Source organism: Pristiophorus japonicus, chromosome 4 (assembly GCF_044704955.1).
Source record: "Pristiophorus japonicus isolate sPriJap1 chromosome 4, sPriJap1.hap1, whole genome shotgun sequence".
NCBI classification, from domain to species: Eukaryota; Metazoa; Chordata; class Chondrichthyes; family Pristiophoridae; genus Pristiophorus; species Pristiophorus japonicus.
The window spans coordinates 153,318,730-153,339,025 of record NC_091980.1 but is presented as its reverse complement, the minus strand read 5'-3'; the positions used below and the strand labels follow the sequence as shown (position 1 = coordinate 153,339,025).

Here is a 20,296-nt window from a genome sequence, read left to right as displayed (position 1 = left end):
TTATTAGCCCTCCCAAAGTGCATTACCTTACACTTCTCTGAATTAAATTCCATTTGCCACTGCTCTGCCCACCTGACCAGTAGATTGATATCCTCCTGCAGCCCATGACTTTCCTCTTCATATTAAACACACAGTCAATTTTAATGTCGTCTGCAAACTTCTTAATCATATTTCCTATTCAAATCTAAATCGTTGATATATACCACAAAAAGCAAGGGACCCAGTACTGAGCCCTGCGGAACCCCACCGGAAACATCCTTCCAGTCACAAAAACATCCATCAATCATTTCCCTTTGCTTCCTACCTCCAAGCCAATTTTGGAACCAACTTGCCGCTTTGCCCTATATCCCATGGGCTTTAACCTTCATGACTAATCTACCATGCGGGACCTTATCAAAAGCCTTGCTAAAGTCCATATATACTACATCGTATCCACTACCCTCATCGACCCTCTTGGTTACCTCCTCAAAAAATTCAGTCAGGTTAGTCAAACATGATCTTCCCTTAACACATCCGTGCTGACTCCCTCATTGATCCTTGCCTGTCCAAATGCAGATTTATTCTGTCTTTCAGGATTTTTTCCTTGTTATCCAAAAATGCATGCCTTGTGGGATTCTTTGTTGTCCTGGATTTTCGCAGACTTGTAGTCTCCATAAGGAACTGTTTTTTTCCCTTCCGGCCAGTCAATCTGCTTGATTGTATCAAACTCTTTGTCTCGATATTTAATCGGGTCTCGCTCCTGACCGCAGAAATTGCATTAATCAGTGATGAGTCATTCCCTGCCCCAAGCTGGCGCTCTTTTCTCCCACCCAAGCAGTCCTAAAGGTTTCTTTTGAACTATTTTAGTCAGTGGCCTCTTGCTGTGCCTCGATCATGAAAATGTGTAAATCTTACAAGTCCCGTTCACCCATCGCTCCCGTGCTCACTGAAGCCGGTCTGGCAGTGCCTTGACTTTAAACTTCTCATCCTTGTTTTAAAATCCCTCCATTGTCTCACCCCTCCCTACCTCTGTCATTACCTTCAGCCCTGCAAACTGCCCTCTGAAATCTCAGCATTCCTCCAATTCTGGCTTCTTTGCAACCCCGATTTCCCTCGCCCCGCTATTGGCAGCCGTGCCTTCAGCCGCCTAGGCCCAAAGTTCTGGAAGACCCTCCCTAAACTTTTGTGCCTTTCTACATCTCTCTCCTTCTTTAAGACACTCCTTAAAACCAACCTCTTTTTTAACACGCTTTTAGTCACCTATCCCACTGTCTCCTTTTCTCAGCATCCGTTTTTGCCTGATTACACTCCTGTGAATCACCTTGGGACGTTTTTCTACATTTAAGGCCCTGCATTAATGCAGGTTGTTGTTGCCAAGGTAACTTAGATGGTTTATACTGGTGGGTGAATCGAAGGCAAGAGGCCATGTGCTCAAAACAAGCAGCAGATACAGAAAGGGGAGTTGTGAAGAAATGCTATTGGTGCTTGAAGCTAAATTGCTGACTGGATTCAAAAATGTGCTGGATAAATACTGAAAGGAGAATATAAAAAGGAGGGCGGAGACAGCTGGAAAGTGGGAGTGTGTAAAAGTAGCCTGGAGAGGCTCACTCCAGCAAAGGTGTGTGAAGGGCCAAATGGTCTCCTGCTGCTCCTGCTTACCGTTTCAGTCTGTCTTCTGTTCCTGTTTCCAGGAGGAGAGCTGGATCAGTGAGAGGATGAAGAAGCTGAAAGACAACTCCTCTGCGGACATCAGTGACCTGCAGGACAAGCTGAAGTTGCTGCAGAAACACCAGGCCTTTGAGGCAGAGATCCTGGCCCACCAGGCCATTATTACAAGTGTGACTGGGGTAAGGAATACCTTCCTTTCTCTCAATCTGCAAGACGGCAGTTACCCTCAGCGCGATGAAATTGGTGAGTTGCGAGTGTTGCACGGACTGTATTGTGTGAGGCTCCCACCCTCGGCCCAAACCTGTCCCGCTTCAACACATGTTTCCCATGGTGGGACACCTTCCCTGTCTCTCTCTCCAGGGAGCAGCCCCTCAGGGAGCTCGGCACAACCTGGCGCAGTCCCATCAGCTGCAAGCTGCTTCTTCCCGGTAAAATGAAGGAGTACTTTAAGCAGAGAGTACATCCCCCAGGATTTCTTCTTCCTTTGCGCATATCAGGGGCGCATTGTACTCTCTGGGGGTGCAATTGCCCCTTTTTATAAGCGTGATAGCGCCTCCGGAGGGCGCTAACAGTTTTCGCCCGGGGGAGGGGGACACTATCACCTCCCGGGAAATAGCCCGGGAGTTTGCAGAGGTGTTGCCACGGCGCTACCACGCCCCGCGGTTAGCACCCTGGCCCGCCATGCAACCGTGATTACGTCATCGCCGTGCATAGCCACCCCGCGCCGACCCCTTACCGCCCTGCAGGTGAAAGTGCGCCGCAGGTCGCGAACCTGGCCGACATTCGCTCTTGGAGCGGTGCTTAAAGGGGAGGGCGCCACGCCCCAGGCTGCCATCTTTTTTTGTCGGCCGATTCTCGCATCGGTTCGACGATGGCAACCCTAGTGTGCTCCGGGCCGCCATCATGTGGAGGCCATCAGAGGCCATGCAGAGTACACAGCGGCCTTCCCCTTTAAGCAAAGGGGAGGTGTGTTGAAGCATATCAGCTCCACATAGCACTTGACTCCCCGCCCCAGAAGCGCTCCGGTTACCGTCCCCAAAGGAAGTGCAGCGCGGGAGATAGTGCTCCGCTTCCTTTCAGGGGCGGTACCTCCGCGCTGGGCGCTAAAAGTCACGGCCCCAGAAGGTTAGCGACCCCAATCTCGCCCCCTCCATGCCATGCTGTACTTTGTGAATGTCCCTGTACATCCTGTGTCATGCATTGTTTAATTCATGCCACATAGTACTTCCTGTCCTGTGCAATACCTCCGTGTCAGCTGTGGCTCACTGAGCAACACTTTCGCCTTAATCAGACTTTGCTGGTTCAAGTCCCACTTCAGAGATTTGAGTACATAATCCAAGCTGACACGCTAGAGGGAGCACTGCACTGTCAGAGGTGACGTCTTTCAGATGAGACATTAAACCGAGGCCCCCTCTGCCATCTCGGATGGACGTGAAAGATCCCAATACACTATTCGAAGAAGAGCAAGGGAGTTCTCCCGGTATCCTGGTCAATATTTATCCCTCAACCAACATCACTAAAACAGGATTATCTGGTCATTATCACAGTGATGTTGTGGGAGCTTGCTGTGCCATGTTTCCTACATTACAACTGCGACTACATTTCATTGGGTGTTATGCGCTTTGGGTCCTGAGGTTGTGAAAGGTGCTACATAAATGCAAGCTTTTCTCTTTGGGTCCCCCGTATCTCTTGTGACACAGTACTTCCTGTATTGCTGCTGCTTCCTGTGTTTTCTGTCACCCCTGTCTAGTTGTGTTGCTTTGAAGACGTTCCCCTCACTAAGTCCCTTGAATTTACACCAATACAGACAGGTGAGCTGCTGCTGTCTGGCCACCACCCCAAATCCAGCGAGATCCGTCGCGGTACGAGGATGCTGCTGGAGCATTGGGAGCAGCTGAAGATCACTGCGGCTGCACGCGGAAAAATGTTGGAGGGTAACCGGGACTTCCTAGAATTCCTGCAGAAAGTTGAACAGGTTGAAGCATGGATCAGAGAAAAGGTAGGAGCGGTGGGCATTCTCCATAGAATGGTCACGACATTTGGTGGGTGAGCACACAGGTACTGGGCTTCACATTCATTGGCCCGAAAATTGCGGCCTGGCTGGGTGTGTGCGATGTGTGCTCGCACCCGAAGAGACCTCGCAAATGCCGGTTCTCGGTTCGCGATGCGTATGCCCCCATCCCCAGGAGAAGGACATGCGTGGGCAGAGATTGAGCTATTTGCCCAACTCTTGCCCAGCGAATGTCCTTCAAACTCACACGCCTGTTAAATGCAGCCATATAGTTACTTTTACCAGCATAAGAGTTTTGAAACATAGAAAAATTAAATGTTATCACTAATTTTTATATTAAAATCCCTGTCCATGAAGGTAAGTTTATTTTTAACCCTATTAAAACATATTTTAAAAAATGTCAAAAATATAATTATTTTTCTAAAATGTTTAATTTCAATGAATGTTAAATATGTGAGTTTTTTTTATTTATTGTGTTGTGTTGTGTTTCTGGGGATTATTCTCATTGCTAGTAATGGGAGCTCTGTACAAATGGAGCTCACTATTATTATCAATGAGAATACTCCATGTTGATTGGTGGTCCAGGCCCACGTGATCCCAGGTTGCACCTACGTTCCTGGGATGTGTGGGCCCGTACGCTGGGCTGCGCATCTAGGACTCTAAATACAAGGCTACGTTCCTCCGGGACCACCAGGCACTTTCGGGAAAACATTTAGGTCGGAGGCATCCGCCCGCAGAAAGCCTCTGACCGCAATTTTCGGGCCAATATTCAATACTGCCAGTGGGAACACACTGGGATTTTCAGGTGGAGGTGGGGACCAATTACCCAGGACATCGGCAATGCTAACCGGGATAGTTGTGAGCTGGCGATGTCTTCACTGCCTAACTTAGACTCGGGATAAACCATGCCCCTATTTAGCTAGCATTTGATGTTGCTGTACATTTAAAGAGGCCACCTCGCTCTTAGCTTTTGGCTCTTTACTCTTCTTGCATGAGGTTGTGATTTTTGTGGGCTCCATATGTGGTCAATCAGCAGAAAGCTTGTGTGTTTATGATTCCGGGTCCGTTACTGATCGCTTACCTTGCGTATCAGGTGCTATTGGAGATGATCAGTGGGATCTGGGACTCACCGATAACATTGACTAAACATACAAAATTACAAGGATAGAGAGACCTGGAAAGGTTACAGTGGGAACCTGGGCTGATTTTCCTTTCTCTGACTCGGGCATTGAGTGCAGGTGAAGCACTGGCCTGGAGTCGTTGGTTGCTATGGCTCACTACCATCCTGTGTGGAGCACAGTGGCGGGTCGGGGCCATGGGGGGAGCGGCGTGGAGGCCCCGACCTGCATGAGAACACCAGCGGCAGGTCAGGGCCATAAAAGGAGCGGTGAGCGGCGGCCTGGGAGCAGCGTGGAGGCGTACTACTACAAGGAGCAGCGCGAGCTGGTGCAGGAGGGCAAAGGCAGCGAAGAGTGACGTCATCAAGGTCCAGGTCAGTGATTGGAGCGTGGGCAGGTACAACAGGAGCGGCGAGAGACTGTGGAGGGACGTGATCGGGGCCCAGGAGAAGCGTGAGTTTGGGGCCAGGGGGCCAGGGGCCCAGGGGCAGCATGGGCCAGCCCACACTGCGATATGTGTGTGCACTCGGTCCATGCAGCAGAGCAAGTCTCCAGTCGTCTTGGGTAATCCTTGCCACTGGACCAAGACCGAGCTCTGTCAAGCCCGTGTGGTGGCTGGTGTCCAACGGCCACCAAATGTTAAAAAAATCCACACACAGGCATCTTCCATCCTTCAGGATGTAGTTCAGGACCTGGAATATTAGGTCCTTCATTGAAACACGTGTGAACTCATCCCTTTTTGGCATGGAAGCAAGTCATCCTGGTTTCAAGGGACTGCCTCTGATTGATTGACTCAGCCATCGGGGGCAGTAATACAGGAAATGTCCACGTTGTGACCAGCCCACTCCTGGTTCCTGGGGAAGGGAGAGGGGATTGGGTTCTATGTTTAATCTGTTACCAATGGATAGAATCAGTCATCCGTTGCTGTGGAAAATGTACATTATTCGCTGACTGCGTTCCATCCCATTTCTTTCCGCACAAAAACAGGAGGTGATGATCAATGTGGGCGATGTCGGCAAGGACTATGAGCACTGCTTACAGCTGCAGAGGAAGCTCAGCAAGTTCCGTGGAGCAGGGGTAGGTACTGACACTCAGAGCATCGTGGCAGGTCAGGTATATCAACTGAGCCTCTGTCCGTTCAGTCACACGCTGAGCACCATCAACCAGTATTCCTTTCACACATTCAACCAGATTTATGCTCAACAGGATGAACGAAATCAATATACAGTGGTTTTCTACTTGCTACACACACCTAGCAACATTGAAAGTACCCAGAGAAGTTACAGCACGGATCAGATACAAAGTAAAGCTCCCTCTACACTGTCCCATCAAACATTCCCAGGGCAGCTACAGCACGGGTTAGATACAGAGTAAAGCTCCCGCTACACTGTCCCATCAAACATTCCCAGGGCAGGTACAACACGGGTTAAATACAGAGTAAAGCTCCCTCTACGCTGTCCCATCAAACATTCCCAGGGCAGGTACAACACGGGTTAAATACAGAGTAAAGCTCCCTCTACGCTGTCCCATCAAACACTCCCAGGGCAGGTACAGCACGGGTTAGATACAGAGTAAAGCTCCCTCTACACTGTCCCATCAAACACTCCCAGGGCAGGTACAGCACGGGGTTAGATACAGAGTAAAGCTCCCTCTACACTGTCCCATCAAACACTCTCAGGGCAGGTACAGCACGGGTTAAATACAGAGTAAAGCTCCCTCTATACTGTCCCATCAAACACTCCCAGGGCAGGTACAGCATGGGTTAGATACAGAGTAAAGCTCCCTCTACACTGTCCCATCAAACACTCCCAAGGCAGGTACAGCACGGATTAGATACAGAGTAAAGCTCCCTCTACACTATCCCAACAAACACTCCCAGGGCAGATAAAACTCTCTCTACACGGTACCCTCAAATTAATTTCAGTTATGACACTTAGATCTGGCAGACGGAGGAGACTTTCAATTTAACTGAGCTGGATTGAAACCCAGCTCTGTCTGCATGTTTTAAGGAAGCATGTATTTTCTTATTTAAAATAAAATTGGTTTGAAAGTTCTTCATTGCCCAGCCTGGTGAAGTACTTTGAAGAGCCTCTCTGCAAAGACTGTCATGACTCTTTGCGTTGTGCCACACTGTGGTATATCAGTCATTGAAGGTAGGCATGCAGGTACAGCAAGCAGTGAAGAAGGCAAATGGCATGTTAGCCTTCATAGCGAGGGGATTTGAGTATAGGGGCAGGGAGGTCTTACTGCAGTTGTACAGGGCCTTGGTGAGGCCTCACCTTGAATATTGTGTACAGTTTTGGTCTCCTAATCTGAGGAAGGACCTTATTGCTATTGAGGGAGTGCAGTGAAGGTTCACCAGACTGATTCCCGAGATGGCAGGACTGACATATGAGGAGAGACTGGATTAACTAGGCTTGTATTCACTGGAATTTAGAAACATATAAAATTCTGACGGGATTGGACAGGTTAGATGCCGGAAGAACGTTCCCGATGTTGGGGAAGTCCAGAACCAGGGGTCACAGTCTAAGGATAAGGGGTAAGCCATTTAGGACTGAGATGAGGAGAAACTTCTTCATTCAGAGAATTGTGAATCTGTGCAATTCTCTACCACAGAAAGTTGTTGAGGTCAGTTCGTTAGATATATTCAAAAGGGAGTTAGATGTGGCCCTTACAGCTAAAGGGATCATGGGGTATGAAGAGAAAGCAGGAGTGGGGTATTGAAGTTGCATGATCAGCCATGATCATATTGAATGGTGGTGCAGGCTCAAAGGGCCGAATGGCCTACTCCTGCACCTATTTTCTATGTTTCTATGATTCTATGTGACATTTCTGTTTCACCTGACATGGAGCAGCTACTTCAGCAGCCTAGGTGTAAGGGAAGTGTTGTCTCTATGAGGGGGTCAGGTTCCCTTCTGACCAACTTGAGCGGTTCGAATCGCTCCCACTCCCTTGGGTTCTGTATTCTGGATTTATTTGGGGAGTGTGTCAAAAGCGCAGAGGACACTGGTTTGATTCAAAGAACTTTGGTTTTATTACAGTCAAAGTAATACAGGCTTATTACTCGAGTAAGAAAATACAAGGCCAAACTTACAATCACTCTAATAAAGAACAATGCACTACACATTCAAAGGGGGTTACAGTAAATTATACCTCCCACCTCCCAATACCTAATTCATAGAAACATAGAAACATAGAAAATAGGTGCAGGAGCAGGCCATTCAGCCCTTCTAGCCTGCACCGCCATTCAATGAGTTCATGGCTGAACATGAAACTTCAGTACCCACTTCCTGCTTTCACGCCATACCCCTTGATCCCCCGAGTAGTAAGGACTTCATCTAACTCCCTTTTGAATATATTTAGTGAATTGGCTCAACTACTTCCTGTGGTAGAGAATTCCACAGGTTCACCACTCTCTGGGTGAAGAAGTTTCTCCTTATCTCGGTCCTAAATGGCTTACCCCTTATCCTAAGACTGTGACCCCTGGTTCTGGACTTCCCCAACATTGGGAACATTCTTCCTGCATCCAACCTGTCCAAACCCGTCAGAATTTTAAACGTTTCTATGAGGTCCCCTCTCACTCTTCTGAACTCCAGTGAATACAAGCCCCGTTGATCCAGTCTTTCTTGATAGGTCAGTCCCACCATCCCGGGAATCAGACTGGTGAATCTTCGCTGCACTCCCTCAATAGCAAGAATGTCCTTCCTCAAGTTAGGAGACCAAAACTGTACACAATACTCCAGGTGTGGCCTCACCAAGGCCCTGTACAACTGTAGCAACACCTCCCTGCCCCTGTATTCAAATCCCCTCGCTATGAAGGCCAACATGCCATTTGCTTTCTTAACCGCCTGCTGTACCTGCATGCTAACCTTCAATGACTGATGTACCATGACACCCAGGTCTCGTTGCACCTTCCCTTTTCCTAATCTGTCACCATTCAGATAATAGTCTGTCTCTCTGTTTTTACCACCAAAGTGGATAACCTCACATTTATCCACATTATACTTCATCTGCCATGCATTTGCCCACTCACCTAGCCTATCCAAGTCACTCTGCAGCCTAATAGCATCCTCCTCGCAGCTCACACTGCCACCCAACTTAGTATCATCCGCAAATTTGGAGATACTGCATTTAATCCCCTCGTCTAAATCATTAATGTACAATGTAAACAGCTGGGGCCCCAGCACAGAACCTTGCGGCACTCCACTAGTCACTGCCTGCCATTCTGAAAAGTACCCGTTTACTCCTACTCTTTGCTTCCTGTCTGACAACCAGTTCTCAATCCACGTCAGCACACTACCCCCAATCCCATGTGCTTTAACTTTGCACATTAATCTCTTGTGTGGGACCTTGTCGAAAGCCTTCTGAAAGTCCAAATATACCACATCAACTGGTTCTCCTTTGTCCACTTTACTGGAAACATCCTCAAAAAATTCCAGAAGATTTGTCAAGCATGATTTCCCTTTCACAAATCCATGCTGACTTGGACCTATCATGTCACCATTTTCCAAATGCGCTGCTATGACATCCTTAATAATTGATTCCATCATTTTACCCACTACTGAGGTCAGGCTGACCGGTCTATAATTCCCTGCTTTCTCTCTCCCTCCTTTTTTAAAAAGTGGGGTTACATTGGCTACCCTCCACTCAATAGGAACTGATCCAGAGTCAATGGAATGTTGGAAAATGACTGTCAATGCATCCGCTATTTCCAAGGCCACCTCCTTAAGTACTCTGGGATGCAGTCCATCAGGCCCTGGGGATTTATCGGCCTTCAATCCCATCAATTTCCCCAACACAATTTCCCGACTAATAAAGATTTCCCTCAGTTCCTCCTCCTTAATAGACCCTCTGACCACTTTTATATCCGGAAGGTTGTTTGTGTCCTCCTTAGTGAATACTGAACCAAAGTACTTGTTCAATTGGTCTGCCATTTCTTTGTTCCCCGTTATGACTTCCCCTGATTCTGACTGCAGGGGACCTACGTTTGTCTTTACTAACCTTTTTCTCTTTACATACCTATAGAAACTTTTGCAATCCGCCTTAATGTTCCCTGCAAGCTTCTTCTCGTACTCCATTTTCCCTGCCCTAATCAAACCCTTTGTCCTCCTCTGCTGAGTTCTAAATTTCTCCCAGTCCCCAGGTTCGCTGCTATTTCTGGCCAATTTGTATGCCATTTCCTTGGCTTTAATACTATCCCTGATTTCCCTAGATAGCCACGGTTGAGCCACCTTCCCTTTTTTATTTTTACGCCAGACAGGAATGTACAATTGTTGTAATTCATCCATGCGGTCTCTAAATGTCTGCCATTGCCCATCCACAGTCAACCCCTTAAGTATCATTAGCCAATCTATCTTAGCCAATTCATGCCTCATACCTTCAAAGTTAGCCTTCTTTAAGTTCTGGACCATGGTCTCTGAATTAACTGTTTCATTCTCCATCCTAATGCAGAATTCCACCATATTATGGTCACTCTTCCCCAAGGGGCCTCGCACAATGAGATTGCTAATTAATCCTCTCTCATTACACAACACCCAGTCTAAGATGGCCTCCCCCCTAGTTGGTTCCTCGACATATTGGTCTAGAAAACCATCCCTTATGCATTCCAGGAAATCCTCCTCCACCGTATTGCTTCCAGTTTGGCTAGCCCAATCTATGTGCATATTAAAGTCACCCATTATAACTGCTGCACCTTTATTGCATGCACTCCTAATTTCCTGTTTGATGCCCTCCCCAACATCACTACTACTGTTTGGAGGTCTGTACACAACTCCCACTAACGATTTTTGCCCTTTGGTGTTCTGCAGCTCTACCCATATAGATTCCACATCATCCAAGCTAATGTCTTTCCTAACTATTGCATTAATCTCCTCTTTAACTAGCAATGCTACCCCACCTCCTTTTCCTTTTATTCTATCCTTCCTGAATGTTGAATACCCCTGGATGTTGAGTTCCCAGCCCTGATCATCCTGGAGCCACGTCTCCGTAATCCCAATCACATCATATTTGTTAACATCTATTTGCACAGTTAATTCATCCACCTTATTGCGGATACTCCTTGCATTAAGACACAAAGCCTTCAGGCTTGCTTTTTTAACACCCTTTGTCCTTCTAGAATTTTGCTGTACAGTGGCCCTTTTTGTTCTTTGCCTTGGGTTTCTCTGCCCTCCACTTTTCCTCATCTCCTTTCTGTCTTTTGCTTTTGCCTCATTTTTGTCTCCCTCTGTCTCCCTGTATAGGTTCCCATCCCCCTGCCATATTAGTTTAACTCCTCCCCAACAGCACTAGCAAACACTCCCCCTAGGAATTCTAGCTAGGTTAGACTCCAGGGCAGGCAGGGACTATGCTTACCAACCCTTTTGACAGTTAACGGTAGATCGTGGTTGTTTTTTCCGTTGATACCACGTTGACTGTGGTCGGTCGCTGCTGCGATGGTGATGTTCTTCCTTCCTTCAGGACTTCAGGACTTCGAGGCTGGAGAAGTTAGTTTATAACTGTCGCATTGATTTCTCTCCTTGTCTTGATGACATACTCACAGTATAACACCTGGTGTAGTATGGCATCTGAGGTAGTAGCAGCCTTGTAGCTACCTAGCAACCACCTGTGCAGTAAGATTTACCCTCTGTTGAAACAGGGGGCCAGTTATTTGATTTCAGAGTTTCTAATCTTTGCGCCAAATCTGTTCAAAATCCTTTGTATAATTTTGGCGGGCTTGGTTCTTCTTTGTAATATTTTGTCAGGCTCGTTAAACGTTGATATGTCTTGGGTGGGTTGATGTTCAAAAACTGTTTCCTGATGGAAATATTAGTTTGGTAATTGCAATGTCCTTTTATGCTTAGTCTTTCGCATACAGGCTGGATTGGGCCTCTTTGTGATGTTTATGCTGAAATGGTTGTCCAGACGCATGTTGATGAGTAGCTACCTCTGGGTGATTTTGTGATGTTAATGTCTCTTGTGGGGAAAGGATTTTCGAATACTAATTCTTCCAGACAGGTTAACTCAGTCCTCACATCCAGGTAGCTTTACGTAATTAGACTGTCTCTTGCTAGTTCCCTAGGTCCGCCCAGAGCCTTGAGCTTGTCTTTTAAAATCCAAAATTCTATTAAAGTTCGTAGTTTCTTCCATAAGCACTTTAGAGTTCCAAACTTTTTGGTAGATAGTCCCAAATTAAATTTCCTTTCGAATGAGCCCAAACACTGGGCGGGGGGCGGTTTCTTGTGAATTTTGTATTCCTTCAAAGGCGGCAGTGAGTAATATGTGCATTGGTGCCGTATTGCTGGTTGATTTTGCACATTGTTGGAACACTGGTGACAGGAGCAGCCAGGGATCAGTGGGACACAAGTTCAGTAACCCGTCCCACCGAGTGTCCTATCTCAGTCCTGTCATCACGAGGTGGCAGCAACCAGCTCAGGCAGAGACTTCCCAGCGGGAGCAAGTGAGCGGAGGCCCGTGTCCCTGGGCTGCTCGCCTGGTATTGGTGCTGTAATGTATGCACCTGTGAGTATGCTCACAGGTTTGTAGAGCTGTTGAGGAAGAGCGGGCTGGATGGTGCCAGACGTGCTGGCATGGCGCCTATCCTGGGCCGACGTCCGGCGCGCGGCCAATACCATCGAGTCGCTAAAAACAGCGCTGGGCCCTGACTCCGTTAGGTGTGTCGAGGATGATCAAGCACATGGAGCGATCCCGCCCGAACTGACCCTCGTCCGGACGGAATTCCTCATCGGCGCCAAGCCCCAAAACCTCCTTCAGGAGCCGGCGCCTCACAACTTGAGCCTCCTCGGGGAAATCCCCTCCGTGCCTTTCAGTTCTACTCGGAAGGGTTTCCTGTATTGGCTGCTCTTGCACACTCTCCACCTTGCCATCCTTGTCTGCCGTCCGGACATGCCATGGCGCACCATCTTGCCGTCTGGAGGAGGCAGGGGTCCCCGCTGGAGTGCACTCTACTCAGGAGCCCTCCCCTTATTTATTGGGGACTTGGCCTGGAGGGTGGTGCATGGAGCAGTCCCGTGTGATATGTTTTTAAGTTGGTTCATGGGCTCCCAGGCCGCCTGCAATTTCTGCGGTCTAGAGGAGTCCATGTTCCATGTCTATGTTGAATGTGTGAAGTTGCAGCCCCTCTTTCAATATTTGAAGGGGCTGCTCCTCAAATTCTGGTTGCACTTCAGTCCCACACTCTTGATCTTTGGGCAACCTGTGCGGAGGGGAGCGGGCAGGTCAGAAGGCCTCCTCATAGGACTGTTCCTGGGCACGGCTAAGGGAGCCATCAGCCGGTCCAGGCAGCGGGCGGTTGAGGGGGTCGTTCAGCCCGACTGCCTGCCTCTCTTCCGCGGTTACATCCGAGCCAGCGTGTCCCTGGAAATGGAGCACACGGTGTCCACTGGTTCACTCGCGGCCTTCCACGAGAGGTGGGCGCCGGAGGGACTGGAGTGCATCATCACCCCCGGCAACCAAATTTTAATTTAATCCATTTACTGTTAAAAGTTTAATTTGTTTAATCTGTCAGTTTTAGTGCCCCTTTAGTCAAGAGGCATTTCATTATTGTTTCAACAACAAAATATTTGTAGAGTTGGGAGCGGCTTAGCCAGTCACGTGATGTTCACAAGATTCAATAAAACCCCAGCCAGTTGGGTTTGGGGGATCCACGATGAGACAGGTGATTGTGAGCCTGGTGGATGAACTGGTAATGTGTCGTGCGATTGTTAAACCTTTTGCTAATAAACCAACTAGTTCTTCATATCAATGTGCCGCTTTGAATTCTTAAGCAAATAACCCATGAAACAAATACATTACAGGTGCAGATCAGGCAGTTACAATCTAGTTGAAATTGGTGCGTGTCTCCAGGTATACAAGAGTAGAGAAATATATGGGAACTCAGCATCAGGAATATTTCTTTACAAATGACGCGAGTTATAGGACGGTTCCTTTGATGTGACCATGCTTGTTCCAGTAATACCTGCGTGTTGACCCGAATCTGTGATCTCTTGTAGGACGTAACAGTGGATGACGCTCACATCAAGACTCTCAACAGCCTGGCCACCCGGCTGGAAAAGCAGAATAAAGATGATGTTGCAATTGTTCACCGACGCAAGCAGCAGCTGAACGAAAGGTTGGCCTGCCGCCTTCACACTCCTGTCGCTCCCCATTCCCCAGCACTGCTGGACCTCCCCTCACAACACACACAAACACAGAGAGTCGAGGGATTGGGAGGGACTCCATTCACCTGGTCTGTGCTGAGTTAGCTGTTGAGCCACGACAGCTGGGGCTTTGGTTGACCTGACTCACGGTGGGGTGGGGGGAGAAGTAAGCAGCAACAACAACAACTTGTATTTATATAGCGCCTTTAACATCGTGAAACATCCCAAAGAACACATCCCAAAGAGCTTCACAGGAGTATTATGAGATAAAAAATTTGACACCAAGCCGCATAAGGAGAAATTACAGCAGATGACCAAAAGCTTGGTCAAAGAGGTAGGTCTTGAGGAGCGTCTTAAAGAAGGAGAGAGAGGTAGAGAGGTGGAGAGGCTTAAGTAGGGAAGTCTGGAGCGTAGGGCTTAGACGGCTGAAGGCACGATGGCCAATGGTGGGGCAAAGGGAGTGTGGGATGCGCAAGAGGCTAGAGTTGGAGGAATGCAGAGTTCTTGGAGGGTTGTAGGGCTGGACGAGATTACAGAGATAGGGAGGGGTGTAGGGCTGGAGGAGGTTACAGAGATAGGGAGGGGTGTAGGGCTGGAGGAGGTTACAGAGATAGGGAGGGGTGTAGGGCTGGAGGAGGTTACAGAGATAGGGAGGGATGTAAGACTAGAGAAGGTTACAGAGATAGGGAGGGGTGTAGGGCTGGAGGAGGCTACAGAGATAGGGAGGGATGTAAGACTAGAGAAGGTTACAGAGATAGGGAGGGGTGTAGAGCTGGAGGAGGTTACAGAGATAGGGAGGGATGTAAGACTAGAGAAGGTTACAGAGATAGGGAGGGGTATAGGGCTGGAGGAGGTTACAGAGATAGGGAGGGGTGTAGGGCTGGAGGAGGTTACAGAGATAGGGAGGGGTGTAGGGCTGGAGGAGGTTACAGAGATAGGGAGGGAGGGCTGGAGGAGGTTACAGAGATAGGGAGGGGTGTAGGGCTGGAGGAGGTTACAGAGATAGGGAGGGGTGTAGGGCTGGAGGAGGTTACAGAGATAGGAAGGAAGGGCTGGAGGAGGTTACAGAGATAGGGAGGGGTGTAGGGCTGGAGGAGGTTACAGAGATAGGGAGGGAGGGCTGGAGGAGGTTACAGAGATAGGGAGGGGTGTAGGGCTGGAGGAGGTTACAGAGATAGGGAGGTGTGTAGGGCTGGAGGAGGTTACAGAGATAGGGAGGGAGGGCTGGAGGAGGTTACAGAGATAGGGAGGGGTGTAGGGCTGGAGGAGGTTACAGAGATAGGGAGGGGTGTAGGGCTGGAGGAGGTTACAGAGATAGGGAGGGAGGGCTGGAGGAGGTTACAGGTATAGGGAGGGGTGTAGGGCTGGAGGAGGTTACAGGTATAGGGAGGGAGGGCTGGAGGAGGTTACAGGTATAGGGAGGGAGGGCTGGAGGAGGTTCCAGAGATAGGGAGGGAGGGCTGGAGGAGGTTACAGAGATAGGGAGGGAGGGCTGGAGGAGGTTACAGAGATAGGGAGGGGTGTAGGGCTGGAGGAGGTTACAGAGATAGGGAGGGGTGTAGGGCTGGAGGAGGTTACAGGTAATGGGAGGGGTGTAGGGCTGGAGGAGGTTACAGAGATAGGGAGGGAGGGCTGGAGGAGGTTACAGAGATAGGGAGGGGTGTAGGGCTGGAGGAGGTTACAGAGATAGGGAGGGGTGTAGGGCTGGAGGAGGTTACAGAGATAGGGAGGGAGGGCTGGAGGAGGTTACAGGTATAGGGAGGGAGGGCTGGAGGAGGTTACAGAGATAGGGAGGGGTGTAGGGCTGGAGGAGGTTACAGAGATAGGGAGGGAGGGCTGGAGGAGGTTACAGAGATAGGGAGGGGTGTAGGGCTGGAGGAGGTTACAGAGATAGGGAGGGGTGTAGGGCTGGAGGAGGTTACAGAGATAGGGAGGGAGGGCTGGAGGAGGTTACAGGTATAGGGAGGGGTGTATGGCTGGAGGAGGTTACAGAGATAGGGAGGGAGGGCTGGAGGAGGTTACAGGTATAGGGAGGGAGGGCTGGAGGAGGTTACAGAGATAGGGAGTGAGGGCTGGAGGAGGTTACAGAGATAGGGAGGGGTGCAGGGCTGGAGGAGGTTACAGAGATAGGGAGGGAGGGCTGGAGGAGGTTACAGAGATAAGGAGGGGTGTAGGGCTGGAGGAGCTTACAGAGATAAGGAGGGCGGGCTGGAGGAGGTTACAGAGATAGGGAGGGGTGTAGGGCTGGAGGAGGTTACAGAGATGGGAAGGGAGGGCTGGAGGAGGTTACAGGTATAGGGAGGGAGGGCTGGAGGAGGTTACAGGTATAGGGAGGGAGGGCTGGAGGAGGTTACAGGTATAGGGAGGGGTGTAGGGCTGGAGGAGGTTACAGAGATAGGGAGGGAGGGCTGGAGGAAGTTACAGAGATAGGGAGGGAGGGCTGGAGGAGGTTACAGAGATAGGGAGGGAGGGCTGGAGGAGGTTACAGGTATAGGGAGGGGTGTAGGGCTGGAGGAGGTTACAGAGATAGGGAGGGAGGGCTGGAGGAGGTTACAGAGATAGGGAGGGAGGGCTGGAGGAGGTTACAGCGATAGGGAGGGAGGGCTGGAGGAGGTTACAGAGATAGGGAGGGAGGGCTGGAGGAGGTTACAGAAATAGGGAGGGAGGGCTGGAGGATGTTACAGAGATAGGGAGGGGTGTAGGGCTGGAGGAGGTTACAGAGATAGGGAGGGAGGGCTGGAGGAGGTTACAGAAATAGGGAGGGCTGTAGGGCTGTAGGAGGTTACAGAGATAGGGAGGGGTGTAGGGCTGGAGGAGGTTACAGAGATAGGGAGGGGTGTAGTGCTGGAGGAGGTTACAGGTATAGGGAGGGGTGTAGGGCTGGAGGAGGTTACAGAGATAGGGAGGGGTGTAGGGCTGGAGGAGGTTACAGAGATAGGGAGGGAGGGCTGGAGGAGGTTACAGAGATAGGGAGGGGTGTAGGGCTGGAGGAGGTTACAGAGATAGGGAGGGGTGTAGGGCTGGAGGAGGTTACAGAGATAGGGAGGGAGGGCTGGAGGAGGTTACAGGTATAGGGAGGGGTGTAGGGCTGGAGGAGGTTACAGAGATAGGGAGGGAGGGCTGGAGGAGGTTACAGGTATAGGGAGGGAGGGCTGGAGAAGGTTACAGAGATAGGGAGGGAGGGCTGGAGGAGGTTACAGAGATAGGGAGGGAGGGCTGGAGGAGGTTACAGAGATAGGGGTGTAGGGCTGGAGGAGGTTACAGAGATAGGGAGGGAGGGCTGGAGGAGCTTACAGAGATAGGGAGGGGTGTAGGGCTGGAGGAGGTTACAGAGATAGGGAGTGAGGGCTGGAGGAGGTTACAGAGATAGGGAGGGGTGCAGGGCTGGAGGAGGTTACAGAGATAGGGAGGGAGGGCTGGAGGAGGTTACAGAGATAAGGAGGGGTGTAGGGCTGGAGGAGGTTACAGAGATAAGGAGGGCGGGCTGGAGGAGGTTACAGAGATAGGGAGGGGTGTAGAGCTGGAGGAGGTTACAGAGATGGGGAGGGAGGGCTGGAGGAGGTTACAGGTATAGGGAGGGAGGGCTGGAGGAGGTTACAGGTATAGGGAGGGGTGTAGGGCTGGAGGAGGTTACAGAGATAGGGAGGGAGGGCTGGAGGAGGTTACAGAGATAGGGAGGGAGGGCAGGAGGAGGTTACAGAGATAGGGAGGGAGGGCTGGAGGAGGTTACAGGTATAGGGAGGGAGGGCTGGAGGAGGTTACAGGTATAGGGAGGGAGGGCTGGAGGAGGTTACAGGTATAGGGAGGGGTGTAGGGCTGGAGGAGGTTACAGAGATAGGGAGGGAGGGCTGGAGGAAGTTACAGAGATAGGGAGGGAGGGCTGGAGGAGGTTACAGAGATAGGGAGGGAGGGCTGGAGGAGGTTACAGGTATAGGGAGGGGTGTAGGGCTGGAGGAGGTTACAGAGATAGGGAGGGAGGGCTGGAGGAGGTTACAGAGATAGGGAGGGAGGGCTGGAGGAGGTTACAGAGATAAGGAGGGAGGGCTGGAGGAGGTTACAGAGATAGGGAGGGAGGGCTGGAGGAGGTTACAGAGATAGGGAGGGAGGGCTGGAGGAGGTTACAGAGATAGGGAGGGAGGGCTGGAGGATGTTACAGAGATAGGGAGGGGTGTAGGGCTGGAGGAGGTTACAGAGATAGGGAGGGAGGGCTGGAGGAGGTTACAGAAATAGGGAGGGGTGTAGGGCTGTAGGAGGTTACAGAGATAGGGAGGGGTGTAGGGCTGGAGGAGGTTACAGAGATAGGGAGGGGTGTAGGGCTGGAGGGGGTTACAGGTATAGGGAGGGGTGTAGGGCTGGAGGAGGTTACAGAGATAGGGAGGAAGGGCTGGAGGAGGTTACAGGTATAGGGAGGGGTGTAGGGCTGGAGGAGGTTACAGGTATAGGGAGGGGTGTAGGGCTGGTGGAGGTTACAGGTATAGGGAGGGGTGTAGGGCTGGAGGAGGTTACAGGTATAGGGAGTGGTGTCGGGCTGGAGGAGGTTACAGAGATAGGGAGGGGTGTAGGGCTGGAGGAGGTTACAGAGATAGGGAGGGGTGTAGGGCTGGAGGAGGTTACAGAGATAGGGAGGGAGGGCTGGAGGAGGTTACAGATATAGGGAGGGAGGGCTGGAGGAGGTTACAGGTATAGGGAGGGAGGGCTGGAGGAGGTTACAGAGATAGGGAGGGAGGGCTGGAGGAGGTTACAGAGATAGGGAGGGAGGGCTGGAGGAGGTTACAGGTATAGGGAGGGAGGGCTAGAGGAGGTTACAGAGATAGGGAGGGAGGGCTGGAGGAGGTTACAGGTATAGGGAGGGAGGGCTAGAGGAGGTTACAGAGATAGGGAGGGAGGGCTGGAGGAGGTTACAGAGATAGGGAGGGAGGGCTGGAGGAGGTTACAGGTATAGGGAGGGAGGGCTGGAGGAGGTTACAGAGATAGGGAGGGAGGGCTGGAGGAGGTTACAGGTATAGGGAGGGGTGTAGGGCTGGAGGAGGTTACAGGTATAGGGAGGGGTGTAGGGCTGGAGGAGGTTACAGGTATAGGGAGGGGTGTAGGGCTGGAGGAGGTTACAGGTATAGGGAGGGGTGAGGCCATGGAACGATTTGAACTGAAGGATGCGATACAGTCGCTTTGCTCATGAAGAAAATTACAGATGAGATGACCTTTCGTCCCATCTTAACGCTTCCATTCAGAAAGACCCTACCCCCTGATATTGGTATCTAATTGGTCCTTGTATAAGTCTACTTTTATTGGCTCAATTTACATTCAGTTTCTGAGTCTAAGCCATAAATGCAAGTTTGTATTGGTCCCCGGAACAACTCAGTAAATCCCCCTATCTCGATATATCTCCTCAATTATATTCCCATTGTTTCCAGCCTTCAGCCAATTTGTTCTCAATTCCTGAGAATTATTATGAATCCCCAGAACATTGAGATTAACCAATCACCTTGCAGGCCTTTTGAAGCCAACGTGCACTATGTCACAGGGCTTCCCACAGTGCACCCCATAATTAATGCACCTCTGAGTATGCTCACAGATTGTAGAGGAGCGGGAAGGTCAGAAGGCCTCATTGTAGGACTGCTCCTGGGCATGGCCAAGGTGGCCATCAACTGGTCCAGGCAGTGGGCGGTCGATGGGGTTGTTCAGCCCGACTGCCTGCCTCTCTTCCGCGGATACATTCGAGCCAGGGTGTCCCTGGAGATGGTGCACGCGGTGTCCACCGGTACGTTCGTGGCCCTCCGCGAGAGGTGGGCACCGGAAGGACTGGAGTGCATCACCACCCCCGGTGTCATTTTTGTAACCACTGTAACACCACTGTATTACTGTACACACTCAACACACATGCACACCTTGACCACAGGGGGTGAACTTGTGGGAGACACTCCTTACCTGATCACTCAGGTATATAAAGGGAGGTCCCACACAGGGTCATCACTTCTGGAGTGCTGTAATAAAGAGTTAAGGAGTGCTGTAATACTGAGTGGCCTTGTCCCTGGAATGTGCCTCGTGTGGTTTCATGCTGTAGAGTAAGGACTTTACATTGGCGACGAGAAACTGGAATTCACGACCCACGAGAATGGCCACCGGTAGCACAGATGAACGGTACTGTGTTGGGGAAGACTGGGACGATTTTGTTGAGAGGCTTCAGCAGGGCTTTGTCACGAAAGACAGGCTGGGGGATGCAGCGGCCGACAAGCGTCGGGCTCATCTTTTGACCAGCTGCTGGCCAAAGACTTAGGCGCTCATGAAGAACTTACTGGCACTCGAAAAGCTGTCAGACAAAACCTTTGAAGAGTTTAGCAAGTTGATTGGGGAGCACCATAAGCCGGCGAGCAGCATACACATGGCTC

General features: G+C 50.5%; 1 protein-coding gene across 1 annotated transcript in view; it reads left to right on the top strand.

Moving 5' to 3' along the window:
- sptbn5 (spectrin, beta, non-erythrocytic 5) overlaps positions 1-20,296 on the top strand; it is a 635,480-nt gene that overhangs the window by 329,274 nt on the left and 285,910 nt on the right. Inside the window, exons 39-42 of the mRNA XM_070878655.1 lie at positions 1,671-1,826; positions 3,455-3,646; positions 5,764-5,853; positions 13,764-13,882. Of these exons, the coding sequence (XP_070734756.1) occupies positions 1,671-1,826; positions 3,455-3,646; positions 5,764-5,853; positions 13,764-13,882 (557 nt within the window). The remainder of the gene's footprint in view (positions 1-1,670; positions 1,827-3,454; positions 3,647-5,763; positions 5,854-13,763; positions 13,883-20,296) is intronic.